At 46.7% G+C, this 20,342-nt stretch overlaps 1 protein-coding gene across 1 annotated transcript in view; it reads right to left on the bottom strand.

The window, feature by feature from the left end:
• Window positions 1-3,605: 3,605 nt before the first annotated feature.
• The window catches only part of LOC124021883 (solute carrier family 4 member 11-like), a 33,038-nt gene continuing 16,301 nt past the window's right edge, over window positions 3,606-20,342 (bottom strand). Inside the window, exons 2-4 of the mRNA XM_046337024.1 lie at window positions 13,125-13,168; window positions 11,446-11,674; window positions 3,606-3,704 (exon numbers count right to left, since the gene is read on the bottom strand). Of these exons, the coding sequence (XP_046192980.1) occupies window positions 3,619-3,704; window positions 11,446-11,674; window positions 13,125-13,168 (359 nt within the window). The 3' untranslated portion in view covers window positions 3,606-3,618. The remainder of the gene's footprint in view (window positions 3,705-11,445; window positions 11,675-13,124; window positions 13,169-20,342) is intronic.

The raw sequence follows: 20,342 nt of genomic DNA, 5'->3' as shown, positions 1-20,342 counted from the left end.
CTCCGCTCTAATCGCGGCCTGTCGAGCCTCAGGTACCCGATATGGCCTCATGCCCACTTTTCTCCCTGGTAGGGACATGATATCATGAGCTGTAACCTCAGTTCGGCCAGGTACCTCTGAAAACACATCTCTGTTTTTCTGGATCAGGGTCTTTACTTCCTGTACTTGTGCTGGGGACAGAGTGGGTGAAATATTTTCTCAAAGGGAGAAAACCCCAGCGAGGCTTGAGGAACCTCTCTAATGGCAAACATCAGATACGGCAACATGCAATCCCAGTTTTTCCCATCCTTATCGATTACCTTCCTGAGCATTGACTTCAGGGTCCAATTGAATCTCTCAACCAGCCCATCCGTCTGAGGATGGTAAACCGATGTCCTCTACTGTTTCACCTGCCACAGTTTACAAAGGTCCGCCATTAGGCGGGACATAAAGGGGGGTCCACTGGTCGGTAAGGATCTCCTTTGGAATCCCTACCCTGGTGAACAAGAGCACTAATTCCTTTGCGATATTTTTGGAAGCCATCGTACGAAGGGGAATGGCTTCTGGGTAGCGAGTGGCATAATCTAGAATGACCAGAATGTATTGGTGCCCTCTGGCGGATTTGGGTAGTGGGCCCACTAAATCCATCGCTATCCTCTCAAATGGCGTTTTGATTATGGGGAGTAGCACTAATGGGCTTCTAACAGCTGGTCGGGGTGCTGTTAACTGGCACTCTGGGCACTCTCCACAATGCCGAGCCACTTCAGCTTGAATTCCTGGCCAGTAAAACCTCCTTACAATCCGGTCTCTGGTTTTATCGATACCAAGGTATCCACCCAGAATGTGCCCATGAGCTAGATCCAGTACTGTCCTCCGGTACTGGGTGGGAACCAACAACTCTTCCACCACATCAACCCCTATTTTCGAGACTCTGTACACCAAACCCTTTTTCATGATGAATTGGGGAAAACTATTAGGCATCATCACAACATTTATGGGAGTACCATCTATGACCTGCACATCTGCTCTGGCTTGCTGCAGGGTTGGATCCTGGTTTTGGGCCGTCCCGAAATAAGGACCCTGCCAGGTCTGCTGGTTCTAGATCGTCGTCCTCTGGATTCAGATCGCCCCACTAGTACCGAGTTGTTCGTTATCAGCGAGGTTTGCCACTTCATCCTCCTCCTCCCCTACTAGCACCTGTGATGTTGTCCCCTGGGAGATCTCTTTTCTTGGCTTTGGTTGAAGGCCCCATGCTTCTTCCTGCTTGGTCAGGGTTGTTGAATTCTCAAATATGCCATTCTTGTGGCCTAACTTCGCAAAGTTAGGAAAGTCTCTACCCAATATTACATCATATGGCATCTTTGGGACCACGTCGACCTCATAATCCAGCAGACCGTCCTCTGTTTGTATGCTCACTAAGGCCGTGGGGTACAGACGGGTATCCCCATGAATGCATGTAACACTGATATCCTGTCTTGTATCCAGTTTATGATTCGGCACTAGGCCTGCAACGACCAGGGTTAGCATACTACCGGAATCCAGCAGTGCTTCAACCTCTTTCCCTTCAACCTTCACCCTGCACATATGTTTGTTTCTTGATCTTTCAAGTACAGTGGTTACAACAGGACATGCATACCGTATATCATCTTCATTTTCACCAAGGTTACATTGCATTGGCTCTTCTTTAATAGGGCAGTAGGCTGCAATATGTCCCGGTTGATTACAATTGTAACAGATAATAGGGGTTCGGGGGGAGACCCCCTCGACACCCAGTCCCGGTTTCCGTTTTTTCCCTTAGTGTCTCGGCCTGATTCTGATTCTTTCCTCATGGCCCCATGCTGCTCTCTTCCCCCTCTATATGTTGGGACAGCCTTACCCTGTCCGCTGGTTCGCCCATGCCTGGGGAACGGGAATCTTTCCTCCTGTGCCTGCTCAGCTGTTCCTGCCGTTCAACCAGGCCCACGAGATGGTCGGCGGAAAGTACCTCGTTCTGGCCAACCCTTTGTCTCACTTCTTGGGGTAGACCTTGCTGAAACTAGTTGAGTACGATGGTCTTGACGATCTCGGCGGATGACCGGGTCTCGGGTCGCAACCATTTCCATGCCAGGTGAATCAAGTCGAACATCTGTGTTCGTGGGGGTTGTCCCGGTCGGTAGGACCACTGGTGGAAGCGGTGTGCCCTCACGGTATCGGTCACTCCCAGTCTAATCAGGATCTCTCCCTTTAGTTTATCGTAATCCTGTGCATCTTTCAACTCCAGGTCGAATTATGCTTTTTGAGCGTCCCCTGCCAGGTATGGTGCCAGAAGCCCTGCCCATTCTTCTTTCGGCCACTTCTCTGCCGTCCTTTCGAAGGTGGTAAGATATGCTTCCACATCATCCTGCGCCGTCATTTATTGAAGAAAATGATTGGCCCTCCTCTGGGTATTTGCAGCTGGTAATTGATCCCCAAATTGGTCCGCTAGCCCCTTTAGGCCTTCTCTTAACTCCCGGGTGTTTCTCTCTTGCTCTTCTCTGAGCAGCTGGTTGGTGCGATGCTGGACCTGTAACGTGTTCTGATACATTCGCATTGCATCCTGATGAGCTATTTGTTGAGCTCTAGTTGCCTCTTGTTGGGCGGCCGCCACTTGTAACAGGGCCTGTATGGCTCCCTCCATATTAATTTTCCTGAGTAACTGTCCTAACCAAACAAAGCCACAAACCTAACCAGTGGCATCTTAGTCCACGTCCTCCACCACGTGTGGCAAGGTTAGGAGCGTTTGTCACAAACTAAGTGGTAAACAAACTGCCACCAAATCACCCAAGAATGAGAGTTCTTTCGAACAGGACAGTACCTGTGTGTTTGTTTCTCGGTCCTGGTCCACCCAGGCCGTAGGCGAGGTCAAGGATAGCAGGGTTCGGTACACGAATCGGGTTCTCGGTAGGTCCAGGTCCAAACGCCAACAGGTAAGTCCAAAACAATCCAGCCAATCTCTATTGTCTCTTTCTCTATTGCTCATAGATCCTTCCAGCACTCTCTCTCCCTCTTCCTGGTTTTTCTTGACCCTTTATCTGTGGGTCGGCTCCACCTTCTGAGGGTTCCCCTTGCTTCTGGGAATTGTAGTTTTGGTGGTCGGCCATTTTGTGATCTGTAGTTCTGACAGGGGTGGCCATTTGAGTGATCGGGCAGAGCCCGTTTATTAGTTCTGCTCTCCATTTATCACTCGACCCCCTTCTTTGCCATAATACATAATCAGGATTGTTGGGGAACCCTGACTTACAGGATACATAATGATTGGGGAACCCTGACTTACAGGATACATAACCAGGATTGTTAGGGAACCCTGACTTACAGGATACATAACCAGGATTGTTGGGGAACCCTGACTTACAGGATACAGAACCAGGATTGTTAGGGAACCCTGACTTACAGGATACATAACCAGGATTGTTAGGGAACCCTAACTTACAGGATACATAACCAGGATTGTTAGGGAACCCTGACTTACAGGATACATAACCAGGATTGTTAGGGAACCCTGACTTACAGGATACAGAACCAGGATTGTTAGGGAACCCTGACTTACAGGATACATAACCAGGATTGTTGGGGAACCCTGACTTACAGGATACATAACCAGGATTGTTGGGGAACCCTGACTTACAGGATACATAGCCAGGATTGTTGGTATTGGACCCCGGTGGCAGTGGCTGTTACTCCCTGGATGGTCTCTGACACCAGGTGGGCTGCAGGGGGGGACAGAAAGCTGGTTAGAGGAGGGTGGTGGTGTTCACAAAGTAACCAGTTATGAATGAAAATGACATTTTATTTTCGTGTCAAATCGCCAGTCCCTTATGGGATTAATTGAGACATGAACAAACACAATAATAATTCCCTCACTCCCTAAGATATTCAACACATTGAATAAAGATTTAAACAAAGTTCAATAAGGGCCTTGATACAACCAGTGGACTGGACTAGGTTTCCAGTGGACTGGACTAGGTTTCCAGTGGACTGGACTAGGTTTCCAGTGGACTGGACTAGGTCTCCAGTGGACTGGACTAGTTTTCCAGTGGCAGACCATCATTATTAGGCTCTAAAACAATCCCTATATCCCTCCCTCCCTCTATATCACCCCCCCTCTATATCCCTCCCTCCTATATCCTTCCCTCTATATCCTCCCTTCTTCCATATCTCTCCCTCCCTCTATATCACCCCCCTCTATATCCCTCCCTCCTATATCCCTCCCTCCCTCCCTCTATATCCTCCCTTCTTCCATATCTCTCCCTCCCTCTATATCTTCCCTCCTTCCATATCCCTTCCTCCCTCTATATCCCTCCCTCCCTCCCCTATATCCCTCCCTCCCTGCCTCTATATTCTCTCTCCTTCCACATCCCTCCCTCCCTCTATATCCTCCCTCCTTCTATATCCATCCCTCCCTCTATATCCCTCCCTCTATATCCTACCACCCTCTATATCCCTCCTTCCCTCCCTCTATATCCCTCCCTCTATATACTACCTCCGTCTATATCCCTCCTTCCCTCCCTCGATATCCCCCTCCTTCTATATCCCTTCCACCCTCTATATCCCTCCCTCCCTCTATATCCCCCTTCGCTCCCTCTATATCCCCCTCCCTTTATATCCCTCCTTCCCTCCCTCTATATCACCCCTCCCTATATATCACTCCCTCTATATCCCCCTCTATATCCTTCCCCTCTATATCCCTCCCTCTATATCCCTCCCACTATATCCTCCCTCCCACTATATCCTCCTCCTTCTATATCCTCCTTCCCTCTATATCCCTCCCTCCCTCTATATCCCTCCCTCCCTCTATATCCCTCCCTCCCTCTATATCCTACCTCCCTCTATATCCCTCCCTCTATATCCCTCCCTCCCTCCATCTATATCCCTCCCTCCCTCTATATCCTCCCTCCTTCCATATCCCTCCCTCCCTCCCACTATATCCCCTCTCCTTCTATATCCCTCCCTCCTATATCCCTCCCTCCCTCTATATCCCTCCCTCCCTCTATATCCTACCTCACTCTATATCCCTCCTTCCCTCCCTATCCTCCCTCCCTCTATATCCCTTCCTCCCTCCCTCTATATCCCGCCCCTTCCTCTATATCCCCCTCCTTCTATATCCTACCTCCCTCTATATCCCTCCTTCCCTCCTCTATATCCCCCTCCTTCTATATCCCTCCCTCCCTCTAGATCCCTCCTCCCTCTATATCCTACCTCCCGCTATATCCCTCCTTTCCTCCCTCTATATCCCCTCCTTCTATATCCCTCACTCTATATCATCCCTCCTCTATATCATCACTCCCTCTATATCCTACCTCCCTCTAGATCCCTCCCTCCCTCTATACCCCCCTCCTTCTATATCCTACCTCCCTCTATATCCTCCCTCCCTCTATATCCCCTCCTATATCCCTCCCTCTATATCCCCCTCCTTCTATATCCCTCCCTCTATATCCTACCTCCTTTCATATCCCTCCCTCCCTCCCTCTAAATCCTACCTCCCTCTATATCCTACCTCCCTCTATATCCCTCCTTCCCTCCCTCTATATCCTCCTCCTGCTTTATCCCTCCTTCTATATCTCCCCCTCTATATAATCCCTCCCTCTATATCCCTCACTCCCTCTATATCCTACCTCCCTCTATATCCCTCCTTCCCTCCCTCTATATCCCTCCCTCTATATCCCTCCCTCCATATCCCTCTCTCCCTCTATATCCTACCTCCCTCTATTTCCCTCCTTCCCTCCCTCGATATCCGCCCTCCCTCTATATCCGTCCCTCCTTCTATATCATCCATCCCTCTATATCCTCCCTCCTTCTATATCTCTCCCTCCCTCAAAATCTCCCTCTATATCCCTCCCTCCTTCTATATAATCCTTCCCTCTATATCCCTCACTCCCTCTATATCCTACCTCCCTCTATATCCCTCCTTCCCTCCCTCTATATCCCCCCTCCTTCTATATCCCTCCCTCTATATCCCTCCCTCCATATCCCTCTCTCCCTCTATATCCTACCTCCCTCTATTTCCCTCCCTCGATATCTGCCCTCCCTCTATATCCGTCCCTCTATATCATCCATCCCTCTATATCCTCCCTCCTTCTATATCTCTCCCTCCCTCAAAATCTCCCTCTATATCCCTCCTTCCTTCTATATCATCCCTCCCTCTATATCCCTCCCTCCTTCTATATCATCCCTCCCTCTATATCCCTCCCTCCTTCTATATCATCCCTCCCTCTATATCCCTCCCTCCTTCTATATCATCCCTCCCTCTATATCCCTCCCTCCTTCTATATCATCCCTCCCTCTATATCCATCCCTCCTTCTATATTGCTCCCTCCTTCTATATCTCTCCCTCCCTCAAAATCTCCTCTATATCCCTCCCTCCTATATCACCCCTCCCTCTATATCCCTCCCTCCTTCTATATCATCCCTCCCTCTATATCCCTCCCTCCTTCTATATCATCCCTCCCTCTATATCCATCCCTACTTCTATATCATCCCTCCCTCTATATCTCTCCCTCCCTCTATATCCATCCCTCCCTCTATATCCATCCCTCTATCCCTCCCTCCTTCTATATCATCCCTCCCTCTATATCCCTCCCTCCTTCTATATCATCCCTCCCTCTATATCCATCCCTACTTCTATATCATCCCTCCTATATCTCTCCCTCCCTCAAAATCTCCCTCTATATCCCTCCCTCCTTCTATATCATCCCTCCTTCTATATCATCCCTCCCTCTATATCCCTCCCTCTATCCCTCCCTCCTTCTATATCATCCCTCCCTCTATATCCCTCCCTCCTTCTATATCATCCCTCCCTCTATATCCATCCCTACTTCTATATCATCCCTCCTTCTATATCTCTCCCTCCCTCAAAATCTCCCTCTATATCCCTCCCTCCTATATCATCCCTCCTTCTATATCATCCCTCCCTCTATATCATTCCTCCCTCCCTCTATATTCCCCTCCTTCTATATCCCTCCCTCCTTCTATATCATCCCTCCCTCTATATCCCTCCCTCCTTCTATATCATCCCTCCCTCTATATCCCTCCCTCTATATCCCTCCCTCTATATCCCTCCCTCTATATCATCCATCCCTCTATATCCCTCCCTCCTTCTATATCATCCCTCCCTCTATATCATCCCTCCCTCTATATTCCCCTCCTTCTATATCCCTCCCTCCTATATCATCCCTCCCTCTATATCCCTCCCTCCTTCTATATCATCCCTCCCTCTATATCCCTCCCTCCTTCTATATCATCCCTCCCTCTATATCCCTCCCTCTATATCATCCATCCTTCTATATCATCCCTCCCTCTATATCATCCCTCCATCTATATCCCTCCCTCCATCTATATCCCTCCCTCCTTCTATATCATCCCTCCCTCTATATCCCTCCCTCCTTCTATATCATCCCTCCCTCTATATCCATCCCTACTTCTATATCATCCCTCCCTCTATATCCCTCCCTCCATCTATATCCCTCCCTCCATCTATATCCCTCCCTCCATCTATATCCCTCCCTCCATCTATATCCCTCCCTCCATCTATATCCCTCCTCTATATCATCCCTCCCTCTATATCCCTCCCTCCTTCTATATCATCCCTCCCTCTATATCCCTCCCTCTATATCCCTCCCTCTATATCCCTCCCTCCTTCTATATCATCCCTCCCTCTATATCATCCCTCCCTCTATATCATCCCTCCCTCTATACCCCTCCCTCCCTCTATACCCCTCCCTCCCTCTATATCCCGCCCCCTTCCTCTATATCCCCCCTCCTTCTATATCCATCCCTACTTCCATATTCCCCTCCTTCTATATGCTCCCTCTGTGGGGAAGTTTCTCAGCGGCAGGGACTGGGAGACTAGTTAGGATTGAGGGAAAGATGAATTGATCAAAGTACAGAGAGATTTACATTACATTTACATTTAAGTCATTTAGCAGACGCTCTTATCCAGAGCGACTTACAAATTGGTGCATTCACCTTATGACATCCAGTAGAACAGTCACTTTACAATAGTGCATCTAAATCTTAAAGGGGGGGGGTGAGAAGGATTACTTATCCTATCCTAGGTATTCCTTAAAGAGGTGGGGTTTCAGGTGTCTCCGGAAGGTGGTGATTGACTCCGCTGTCCTGGCGTCGTGAGGGAGTTTGTTCCACCATTGGGGGGCCAGAGCAGCGAACAGTTTTGACTGGGCTGAGCGGGAACTGTACTTCCTCAGTGGTAGGGAGGCGAGCAGGCCAGAGGTGGATGAACGCAGTGTCCTTGTTTGGGTGTAGGGCCTGATCAGAGCCTGGAGGTACTGAGGTGCCGTTCCCCTCACAGCTCCGTAGGCAAGCACCATGGTCTTGTAGTGGATGCGAGCTTCAACTGGAAGCCAGTGGAGAGAGCGGAGGAGCGGGGTGACGTGAGAGAACTTGGGAAGGTTGAACACCAGACGGGCTGCGGCGTTCTGGATGAGTTGTAGGGGTTTAATGGCACAGGCAGGGAGCCCAGCTAACAGCGAGTTGCAGTAATCCAGACGGGAGATGACAAGTGCCTGGATTAGGACCTGCGCCGCTTCCTGTGTGAGTCAGGGTCGTACTCTGCGGATGTTGTAGAGCATGAACCTACAGGAACGGGCCACCACCTTGATGTTAGTTGAGAACGACAGGGTGTTGTCCAGGATCACGCCAAGGTTCTTAGCGCTCTGGGAGGAGGACACAATGGAGTTGTCAACCGTGATGGCGAGATCATGGAACGGGCAGTCCTTCCCCGGGAGGAAGAGCAGCTCCGTCTTGCCGAGGTTCAGCTTGAGGTGGTGATCCGTCATCCACACTGATATGTCTGCCAGACATGCAGAGATGCGATTCGCCACCTGGTCATCAGAAGGGGGAAAGGAGAAGATTAATTGTGTGTCGTCTGCATAGCAATGATAGGAGAGACCATGTGAGGTTATGACAGAGCCAAGTGACTTGGTGTATAGCGAGAATAGGAGAGGGCCTAGAACAGAGCCCTGGGGGACACCAGTGGTGAGAGCGCGTGGTGAGGAGACAGATTCTCGCCACGCCACCTGGTAGGAGCGACCTGTCAGGTAGGACGCAATCCAAGCGTGGGCCGCGCCGGAGATGCCCAACTCGGAGAGGGTGGAGAGGAGGATCTGATGGTTCACAGTATCGAAGGCAGCCGATAGGTCTAGAAGGATGAGAGCAGAGGAGAGAGAGTTAGCTTTAGCAGTGCGGAGCGCCTCAGTGATACAGAGAAGAGCAGTCTCAGTTGAATGACTAGTCTTGAAACCTGACTGATTTGGATCAAGAAGGTCATTCAGAGAGAGATAGCGGGAGAGCTGGCCAAGGACGGCACGTTCAAGAGTTTTGGAGAGAAAAGAAAGAAGGGATACTGGTCTGTAGTTGTTGACATCGGAGGGATCGAGTGTAGGTTTTTTTCAGAAGGGGTGCAACTCTCACTCTCTTGAAGATGGAAGGGACGTAGCCAGCGGTCAGGGATGAGTTGATGAGCGAGGTGAGGTAAGGGAGAAGGTCTCCGGAAATGGTCTGGAGAAGAGAGGAGGGGATAGGGTCAAGCGGGCAGAGATCCTTGATGAAAATCTGCTCCAGAGCACTCAGGACCTCAGACTGGGGTGAAGGTTCACCTTCCAACAAGACAACGGCCCTAAGCACACAGCCAAGACAACACAGTCGTGGCATCGGTACAAGCATCCGAATGTCCTTGAGTGGCCCAGCCAGAGGCTGAACTTGAATCCGATCTAACATCTCTGGAGAGACCTGAAAATAGTTGTGCAGCGACGCTCCCCATCCAACCTGACAGAGCTTGGGAGGATCTGCAGAGAAGAATGGAAGAGACTCCCCAAATACAGGTGTGCCAAGCTTGTAGTGTCAAACACAAGAAGGCTGGAGGCTGTAATCGCTACCAAAGGTGCTTCAACAAAGTACTGAGTAAAGCGTCTGAATACTTACTGCATGTAAATGTTATATTTCAGCTTTTCATTTTTATAAATTAGCAAACATTTCTAAAAAACAGAGGGAGAGACAGAGGGAAAGTCAGTGAGAGACAGAGGGAGAGACAGAGGGAGAGACAGGGGAGAGACAGGGGGAGAGACAGGGGGAGAGACAGGGAGGGGGAGAGACAGGGGGAGAGACAGGGGGAGAGACAGGGGAGAGACAGGGGAGAGACAGGGGGAGAGACAGGGGGAGAGACAGGGGAGAGACAGGGGAGAGACAGGGGGAGAGACAGGGGGAGAGACAGGGGGAGAGACAGGGGGAGAGACAGAGGGAGAGACAGGGGAGAGACAGAGGGAGAGACAGAGGGAGAGACAGGGGGAGAGACAGAGGGAGAGACAGAGGGAGAGACAGTGAGGGAGAGACAGAGGGAGAGTCAGTGAGAGACACACAGAGAGAGACACACAGGGAGAGACACAGAGGGAGAGACACACAGGGAGAGACACAGAGGGAGAGAGACAGAGGGAGAGAGACAGAGGGAGAGAGACAGAGGGAGAGAGACAGAGGGAGAGAGACAGAGGGAGAGAGACAGAGAGAGAGACAGAGGGAGAGACAGAGGGAGAGACAGAGGGAGAGACAGAGAGAGAGACAGAGAGAGAGTCAGTGAGAGAGTCAGTGAGAGACAGAGGGAGAGTCAGTGAGAGACAGTGAGAGACAGAGGGAGAGTCAGTGAGAGACAGAGGGAGAGTCAGTGAGAGACAGAGGGAGAGTCAGTGAGAGACACAGAGGGAGAGTCAGGGAGAGACACAGAGGGAGAGACACAGAGGGAGAGACACAGAGGGAGAGACACAGAGGGAGAGAGACAGAGGGAGAGAGACAGAGGGAGAGAGACAGAGGGAGAGTCAGTGAGAGTCAGTGAGAGACAGAGGGAGAGTCAGTGAGAGACAGAGGGAGAGTCAGTGAGAGACAGAGGGAGAGTCAGTGAGAGACAGAGGGAGAGTCAGTGAGAGACAGAGGGAGAGTCAGTGAGAGACAGAGGGAGAGTCAGTGAGAGACAGAGGGAGAGTCAGTGAGAGACAGAGGGAGAGACAGGGAGAGACAGAGGGAGAGACAGAGGGAGAGAGGGAAAATACAAATACCTGGATGCCCAACATTGAACCTTGATCCTTCCAACATGGCTCATGTCTGTCAGTATATTTTTAAACACATCTCCCTCCATCCATCACCATCTCTGTTATAAACTATCATATAGACCTCATAGAGAGCTGTACAAGGTTAGGATTAGGATAAAGCTGCTCACTGTTATCCTCTGAGCTCCTGCACCAGTGAACAACATGCTCATGACCTACCAATAACCTGTCATTAGACTGCTATAACCTGACATAGGGACCTCATATAGAGCTCCTTACCGTTAACCTCCTGAGGTCCTGCGTCAGTGAACAACATGCACATAACCTGTCATTAAACTGCCACAACCAGTTATAACCTGTCATATAGACCCCATAAAGAGCTATGTAGTGTGTTGCTCACCGTTAATCTCCTGTGCTCCTGCGTCGGTGAACAACATGCTCATGACCTCCTCAAAATGGCATCCTGGCTCGGCCGTGTGGCTGTCCTGCCCCACGTGATGCAACATCCTCTTCAGAACGTCGTCTAGCGCCGGTGCCGTTTCGTCCAATACGATGCTAGCTCTGGCCAGGAAGCCGTCCAGGTCTCGATGCGCCCTCACCTCCTCCTCGAAGTTCATCAGCTTCACGTACTGGGAGGGAAGGATTGTTGGAGGTGGGTAGTTACACACACGGGCTACACTAACCTTAATCACAGATTGGAACAGTGTTTCCGACAGTGTTTCCGATGCAGTCTATCTGCAGTTTATCTGTGGCGCCACGGCAAAAAATATATTTCTTCTATGTTCTGAGGCGCACTACGAAGATGATAAAACTGGTCATGAATAGAAACATCAGACAACCTCATAGTGGAATAGTTCATCTATTTACCTAGTGGGGTTGGTGTTGTTGTGTTTTATGAGATAACTGGAGGCAACATACATTCTGAAAAGCAGTTCAAGCAAAATGGGTAATTCAGCAGTTTTAATGAGATTTCCATTAGATTTCCATTAAAAAGGAGAGGGGTCCCAGATTTCCATTAAAAAGGAGAGGGATCCCAGATTTCCATTAAAAAGGAGAGGGATCCCAGATTTCCATTAAAAAGGAGAGGGATCCCAGATTTCCATTAAAAAGGAGAGGGATCCCAGATTTCCATTAAAAAGGAGAGGGGTCCCAGATTTCCATTAAAAAGGAGAGGGGTCCCAGATTTCCATTAAAAAGGAGAGGGGTCCCAGATTTCCATTAAAAAGGAGAGGGGTCCCAGATTTCCATTAAAAAGGAGAGGGGTCCCAGATTTCCATTAAAAAGGAGAGGGGTCCCAGATTTCCATTAAAAAGGAGAGGGGTCCCAGATTTCCATTAAAAAGGAGAGGGGTCCCAGATTTACAATAAAAAGGAGAGGGATCCCAGATTTCCATTAAAAAGGAGAGGGGTCCCAGATTTCCATTAAAAAGGAGAGGGATCCCAGATTTCCATTAAAAAGGAGAGGGATCCCAGATTTCCATTAAAAAGGAGAGGGGTCCCAGATTTACAATAAAAAGGAGAGGGGTGTCACGCCTTGGTCATTGTATTTTGTGTTTTTGGTATATGTTTGGGTAGGCCAGGGTGTGACATGGGTTTATATGTTGTGTTTCGTATTGGGGTTTGTATTAATTGGGATTGTGTATGATTAGGGGTGTGTCTAGTTAGGCTTGGCTGCCTGAGGCGATTCTCAATTGGAGTCAGGTGATTCTCGTTGTCTCGGATTGGGAACCGTATTTAGGCAGCCTGAGTTCGCTTTGTATTTTGTGGGTGTTTGTTCCTGTATCTGTGTTGTAGTCACCAGATAGGCTGTAATTAGTTTCACGTTTCGTTTGTTGTTTTCTTATATCAGTTATTTCATGTACCGTTTTCATTCATTAAAGTCATGAGTAACCTACACGCTGCATTTCGGTCTGACTCTCTTCTTACAACAGACGAACGTCGTTACAAGGGGTCCCAGATTTACAATAAAAAGGAGAGGGGTCCAAGATTTCCATTAGATTTCCATTAAAAACTACTATCCCAGAAGGCATCATATTTTCCATCACAGAAACTAGGAGTGTGTAACCATTCTAATCATTACCTTTCTTGATGTGTTGAGTAGGACACAGCCGGAGTCATCAGCGTCTGGAGAAGAAGAACACAAGAACGAGTTACTATACAGTTTTTATAAAGTATCATCTGAAATAGTTTGGAGAATCTCATACTATATACCAAGGTAAGTTTCTCTCAAGAACATAGATTGTGTGTCTCTCATTGAGAACAATGTACACTGCTCAAAAAAATAAAGGGAACACTTAAACAACACAATGTAACTCCAAGTCAATCACACTTCTGTGAAATCAAACTGTCCACTTAGGAAGCAACACTGATTGACAATAAATTTCACATGCTGTTGTGCAAATGGAATAGACAACAGGTGGAAATTATAGGCAATTGGCAAGACACCCACAATAAAGGAGTGGTTCTGCAGGTGGGGACCACAGACCATTTCTCAGTTCCTATGCTTCCTGGTTGATGTTTTGGTCACTTTTGAGTGCTGGCGGTGCTTTCACTCTAGCGGTAGCATGAGACGGAGTCTACAACCCACACAAGTGGCTCAGGTAGTGCAGCTCATCCAGGATGGCACATCAATGCGAGCTGTGGCAAAAAGGTTTGTTGTGTCTGTCAGCGTAGTGTCCAGAGCATGGAGGCGCTACCAGGAGACAGGCCAGTACATCAGGAGACGTGGAGGCCGTAGGAGGGCAACAACCCAGCAGCAGGACCGCTACCACCGCCTTTGTGCAAGGAGGAGCACTGCCAGAGCCCTGCAAAATGACCTCTAGCAGGCCACAAATGTGGATATGTCTGCTCAGAAACAGACTCCATGAGGGTGGTATGAGGGCCTGACGTCCACAGGTGGGGGTTGTGCTTACAGCCCAACACCGTGCAGGACGTTTGGCATTTGCCAGAGAACACCAAGATTGGCAAATTCTCCACTGGCGCCCTGTGCTCTTCACAGATGAAAGCAGGTTCACACTGAGCACATGTGACAGACGTGACAGAGTCTGGAGACGCCGTGGAGAACATTCTGCTGCCTGCAACATCCTCCAGCATGACCGGTTTGGCGGTGGGTCAGTCATGGTGTGGGGTGGCATTTCTTTGGGGGGCCGCACAGCCCTCCATGTGCTCGCCAGAGGTAGCCTGACTGCCATTAGGTACCTGTTACGCACGCCTCTATGAAGAGGGAACGCAACACCCTGCTACAACTAAACTCTCCGTGAAGTGAAAAAGGTCTGGGTAAGAATGACAACAGGCAGAATGTGGTACCGTTTACAAGGACTTTATTCCTTCACACGGTAATATGGGGAAAAGGGGCTGGACGGAACCAAAGCAAAGAAAGTTAATCTCAAAGCCCCCCACCTCTCCTATCTTACCTGCCTACCCACTACTTACCTAATTTAGCACCACCTGGTGCCCTAACAAAAATACAGGGGTGGTCCGCCCAGGTCTTACCTAGTGTGCCTAGACAGCGAATATGCTACGGGTATATGTATGCCCGCGGGCCTCTTGCCTAAGCACTCCCTAGGTGCCTTCCCCTTCCCCCCTGGGAACAAATGAAACAGAATATTAAACAATTTCACAAACAAACTAAGAAACAAAGGACATCAAATAAGCTCTATCTGAGCAACAAACTCACAAAACATACCAACTCTCAGCAATGAACTCCCAGCAAAATCTCTAGCAAATCTACCTCCAGCAAAAAAATCTCTCTCTCCTGAACAGAACACTGGCTTTTATATGGCTTCAGATTGAATGGATAATTGGAGACTGCTGCGTCTTAACGAGGGGGCGGGGTCAGCTCTCCAATTAGCCATGGAGTCGACCAATCAGCTGCTTGAGGGATTTCAGGAAGCCATTTCCTGAAATAAACACATGCAAATACACAAACTACAACACATCAACTGGGGAACGTAACATATGAGATCCTCAGACCTCTTGTGAGACCATATGCTGGTGTGGTTGGCCCTGGGTTCCTCCTAATGCAAGACATTGCTAGACCTCATGTGGCTGGAGTGTGTCAGCAGTTCTTGCAAGAGGAAGGCATTGATGCTATGGACTGGCCCGCCCGTTCCCCAGACCTGAATCCAATTGAGCACTGGGACATCATGTCATATGATACTTCACTATATAATACACACTATATGATACTACACTATAACACACACTATAATACACACTATATGATACTACACTATAACACACACTATAATACACAGTATATGATACTACACTATAATACACACTAATATACACACTATATGATACTACACTATAACACACACTATAATACACAGTATATGATACTACACTATAATACACACTAAAATACACACTATATGACACTACACTATAATACACAGTATATGATATTACACTATAAAACACACTATATGACACTACACTATAATACACAGTATATGATACTACACTATAAAACACACTATATGACACTACACTATAATACACAGTATATGATACTACACTATAAAACACACTATATGACACTACACTATAATACACAGTATATGATACTACACTATAAAACACATTATATGATGCTACACTATAATACACAATATAATACCCACTATATAATACTGCACAGCAATACACTATAATACACACTATGATACACAGTATAATACCCACTATATAATACTGCACAGCAATCCACTATAATACACAAGATGGCGCTGACAGACATGGCAGGTCTGCTTCTAGCTATAATAATAATAATAATATATGCCATTTAGCAGACGCTTTTATCCAAAGCGACTTACAGTCATGTGTGCATACATTCTAAGTATGGGTGGTCCCGGGGATCGAACCCACTACCCTGGCGTTACAAGCGCCATGCTCTACCAACTGAGCTACAGGACTACAGCTCCTCAGCAACATTGCACTATATATTATTTTGGTGGTATTACATCAGAGTGGCGGTAACTCACCAGCATTACAACCAGGAATACAACTTCCCCAATTTCCTTTATAAAAATATATATATTTCACCTTTATTTAACTAGGCAAGTCAGTAAATTATACCCAATTTCATGTTACATAACCACATGGCCCCCTATTCCCTTTGTAGTGCACTACTGTTGACAAGGGCCCAGGTTATATTCCCTTTGTAGTGCACTACTGTTGACCAGGGCCCAGGTTATATTCCCTTTGTAGTGCACTACTGTTGACCAGGGCCCAGGTTATATTCCCTTTGTAGTGCACTACTGTTGACCAGGGCCCAGGTTATATTCCCTTTGTAGTGCACGACTGTTGACCAGGGCCCAGGTTAAATTCCCTTTGTAGTGCACTACTGTTGACCAGGGCCCAGGTTATATTCCCTTTGTAGTGCACGACTGTTGACCAGGGCCCAGGTTATATTCCCTTTGTAGTGCACTACTGTTGACCAGGGCCCAGGTTATATTCCCTTTGTAGTGCACTACTGTTGACAAGGGCCCAGGTTATATTCCCTTTGTAGTGCACTACTGTTGACCAGGGCCCAGGTTATATTCCCTTTGTAGTGCACTACTGTTGACCAGGGCCCAGGTTATATTCCCTTTGTAGTGCACTACTGTTGACCAGGGCCCAGGTTATATTCCCTTTGTAGTGCACGACTGTTGACCAGGGCCCAGGTTAAATTCCCTTTACAGTGCACTACTGTTGACCAGGGCCCAGGTTATATTCCCTTTGTAGTGCACTACTGTTGACCAGGGCCCAGGTTATATTCCCTTTGTAGTGCACTACTGTTGACCAGGGCCCAGGTTATATTCCCTTTGTAGTGCACTACTGTTGACCAGGGCCCAGGTTATATTCCCTTTACAGTGCACTACTGTTGACCAGGGCCCAGCTTGTATGATATCTGCCTGCTCCGACGATTACATAATTTATATTAATATTTTCTCTGTCTCTCAATTTTCAATTTCAATTTCAATTTAAGGGCTTTATTGGCATGGGAAATATATGTTAACATTGCCAAAGCAAATATTTTAAATGTAACCTTTATTTAACTAAATCAGTTAAAGAGATCGATTTGAAAACATCCCGTGAAATGGCAGAGCGGCAAAAATTCAAATTGAATTACTATAAATACTTTCCTGAAATCACACATGCAATACACCAAATTAAAGCTACACTTGTTGTTAATCCAGCCAACGTGTCAGATTTCAAAAAGGCTTTACGGCTAAAGCACACCATGAGATTATCTGAGGACAGCGCCCCATCATACAAACACATGGACATTCATATTTCAACCCACCAGGTGCGACACAAAATGCAGAAATAACGATATAATTCATGCCTTAACTTTGAAGATCTTCTTTTGTTGGCACTCCAAAATGTCCCTTAAACATCACAAACCTTTTGTTCTATTAATTCCTTTGTTATATATCCAAAATGTCAATTTATTTGGCGCGTTTGATCCAGAAAAACACCGGTTACAACTCGCGCAACATGACTACAAAATATCTAGTAAGTTATCTGTAAACTTGTTCCAAACATTTCAAACAACTTTCCTAATACAACTTTAGGTAATTTTTTACATAAATAATCGCTATAATTTAAGACGTGATAAACTGTGTTCAATACCGGACGAAAACAAAGTGGAGGCCGTGCGCCTCTAACAATCAGAACACTTCACTCGACCCTCGTTCGGAACTGCACTACTTCTTCATTACATAAAGGAATAACATCAACCAATTTCTAATGACTGTTGACATCTAGTGGAAGCGATAGGAACTGCAAACAAGTGTCTTAGAAATCCAGATCCCCGTATAATATCCATTTAAGGATACCCCCTGTTTACTGCCCCTTCTGGAGGAATTGGGTACCCATATAAAACAGGATACATTTTTGTCAAAAGTTGCTAATATATGCATATAAAACATATTATCGAATAGACAACACTCTAAAGCTTCCAAAAACGTTTAAATTTTGTCTCTATGTAAAGCAGAAGAGTCAGGGCATGCATTCTCCCAAAATCTCTCTTGTCATGGAAAAAGTTGCCCCAACTTTGACGTCATCTTAAACGCACTTCCCAAAAGGCTACCGCTCTGGGAACAGTTCCTACGTGTTCAGCGCGAAGCCTGCTTTCAATGGGGCTTCTCATTGTGAGAATCGCGCGCTCACGAGACGTTGAGCGTGCCGAAAGGTCTCGGTCACGCCAAAAAAAAGTGTACGTTTATGCGCGCTCTGCTCCCGCTCTCTCTTTTCTTCAGGATCAATTAAAAGACGTGTGTGTTTTGCTTCGTCCTCACAATTGCTGTACACCTTTATAACATGTTAAAGCTTAATTATGAACATAGTTTGACAAGTTTACTTGACATATAATATATAATTTCGACGTTTTGGTGCGCATCCACTTGAATTTTGCCTACATTTTGACCGAAATGAGGCTATTTTGAGAACCGAAAGATGCAGACTTGAAAACTAAACGCTGTTTTGGTAAGTATAATCCCTTCCAGGTCTTTTGATGGAAGAACAGCAAAGGTAAGGGAATATTTATGTGGTAAATTTGGGTTTATGTGGACTCCAAGATAGAGGAGCCATAATGCTACTTTGAGCGCCGACTCATAGTATAGCCTAGTGAACGAAACATGTAACGTTAAAAATAAATGTAACACAGCGATTGCATTCAGAAGAAGTGTATCTAACTATATATATGTAGAACATGCATATTTAGTCAAAGTTTATGATGTGTATTCCTTGTTAGCTGACGTTATCTGCCGGAGCTATTTCATTTCTCCTGACATTTTAGTAGCATTTTTTGAACGATGCATCATTGTAAACAGAGATTTATGGATATATATAGCATATTATTGAAAAAAAATGAATGTACTGTGTAACGTGTTATATTACTGTCATCTGATGAAGATTTCAACAGGTTAGTGAAATTATTTCTTTTAATCCTGCGTTTGTTGATTGCATATTTTTTCCAACTTGGCTATGCAAATGAGCTATGTCTGCGGTGGTGGTTTGACATAAATATGTGCTATGTTTTCGCCGTAAAACATTTGAGAAATCTGACTTGCTGGGTAGATAAACAACTTGTTTATCTTTCATTTGAGCTAATGGACTTGTTAATGTGTGAAGGTTAAATATTTTTAGGAATATTTTTGCGTTCCATGCGCCACCTTCCAGCTGAACGTGGGGGGGAAAGTTCCCCATTGGGACTCAAGATCTTCAACAGGATAAAACCCACTGACCTCAAAATATTTATATTTTCCTGGATGTTTGTCCTCACGGTTTCACCTGCCAAATAAGTTATGTTATACTCACAGACATCATTCAAATAGTATTAGAAACTTCAGAGTGTTTTCTATCTGTCAGGACCCGGTTACGAACCCAGGTCTCCAGAGTGAGAGGCAGACACAGCAGTCACTTAACCAACTGAGCCACGAATAGTTGGCAGAACCCAGAAGATGAGGCAGACACAGCAGTACTTGAGACGGTGTATTTAATGAAGTAAAAAGTGAAGTTCTTCAGGAAAACATGTAACTCCACATCCTCAAAAGGAATTCCACAAGAACAAAGGTAATCCTCCAAGACAAAAAGGTAAATCCACAAGGTGGAAGGTATAGCACAAAAAGCCTCAAAAGATACTCAAAAACAAACAAACAAGAACAAAAAACAGAATTCCACAAGAGTCCACCGGGATCAACAAGGGTTCACAGAGAACTAGGGCTGGGTGCTAACATACAAACACAGAGCCAAGAACTGAGGAAAACAAAGGGTTTAAATACAATCAGGGGAAACGAGGCACAGGTGCAAATAATAATGGGTATCAAGGGAAAACAAAAGGTCAAACGGCACAATGGGGGCATCTAGTGACCAAAAACCGGAACAACCCTGGCCAAATCCTGACACTATCCACATCTACTAGTAATATGCATAACCTAGCTTCTGGGCCTGAGTAGCAGGCAGTTTACTTTGGGGACGCTTTTCATCCAGACGTGAAAATACTGCCCCCAAGCCTTAAGAAGTTTTAAGAACAAATTCTTATTTACAATGATGGCCCACAGAATTAGATAATTAACAAAGGTGAAATAAACAATACAAATTAACAGTAAACATTACACACCACAGTGCCCACGAAGATTTATGAACAGAGCCCCAGGACGAGCTTGCTTAGGGGACTCTTCTCCAGGTTCATCTCTCTGCAGGTGATGGCTTTGTTATGGAATATTTGGGAATGGCTTCTTTTTAGGTGGTTGTTGAATTGAACCACTATTTTCTGGATATCAGCCTAATTCTGCATTGTTTGCTG

This window comes from Oncorhynchus gorbuscha, unplaced genomic scaffold (assembly GCF_021184085.1).
Source record: "Oncorhynchus gorbuscha isolate QuinsamMale2020 ecotype Even-year unplaced genomic scaffold, OgorEven_v1.0 Un_scaffold_1240, whole genome shotgun sequence".
Classification (NCBI taxonomy): Eukaryota; Metazoa; Chordata; class Actinopteri; order Salmoniformes; family Salmonidae; genus Oncorhynchus; species Oncorhynchus gorbuscha.
The sequence above is the reverse complement of the archived record's forward strand: the minus strand, read 5'-3'. Positions and strand labels throughout refer to the sequence as shown.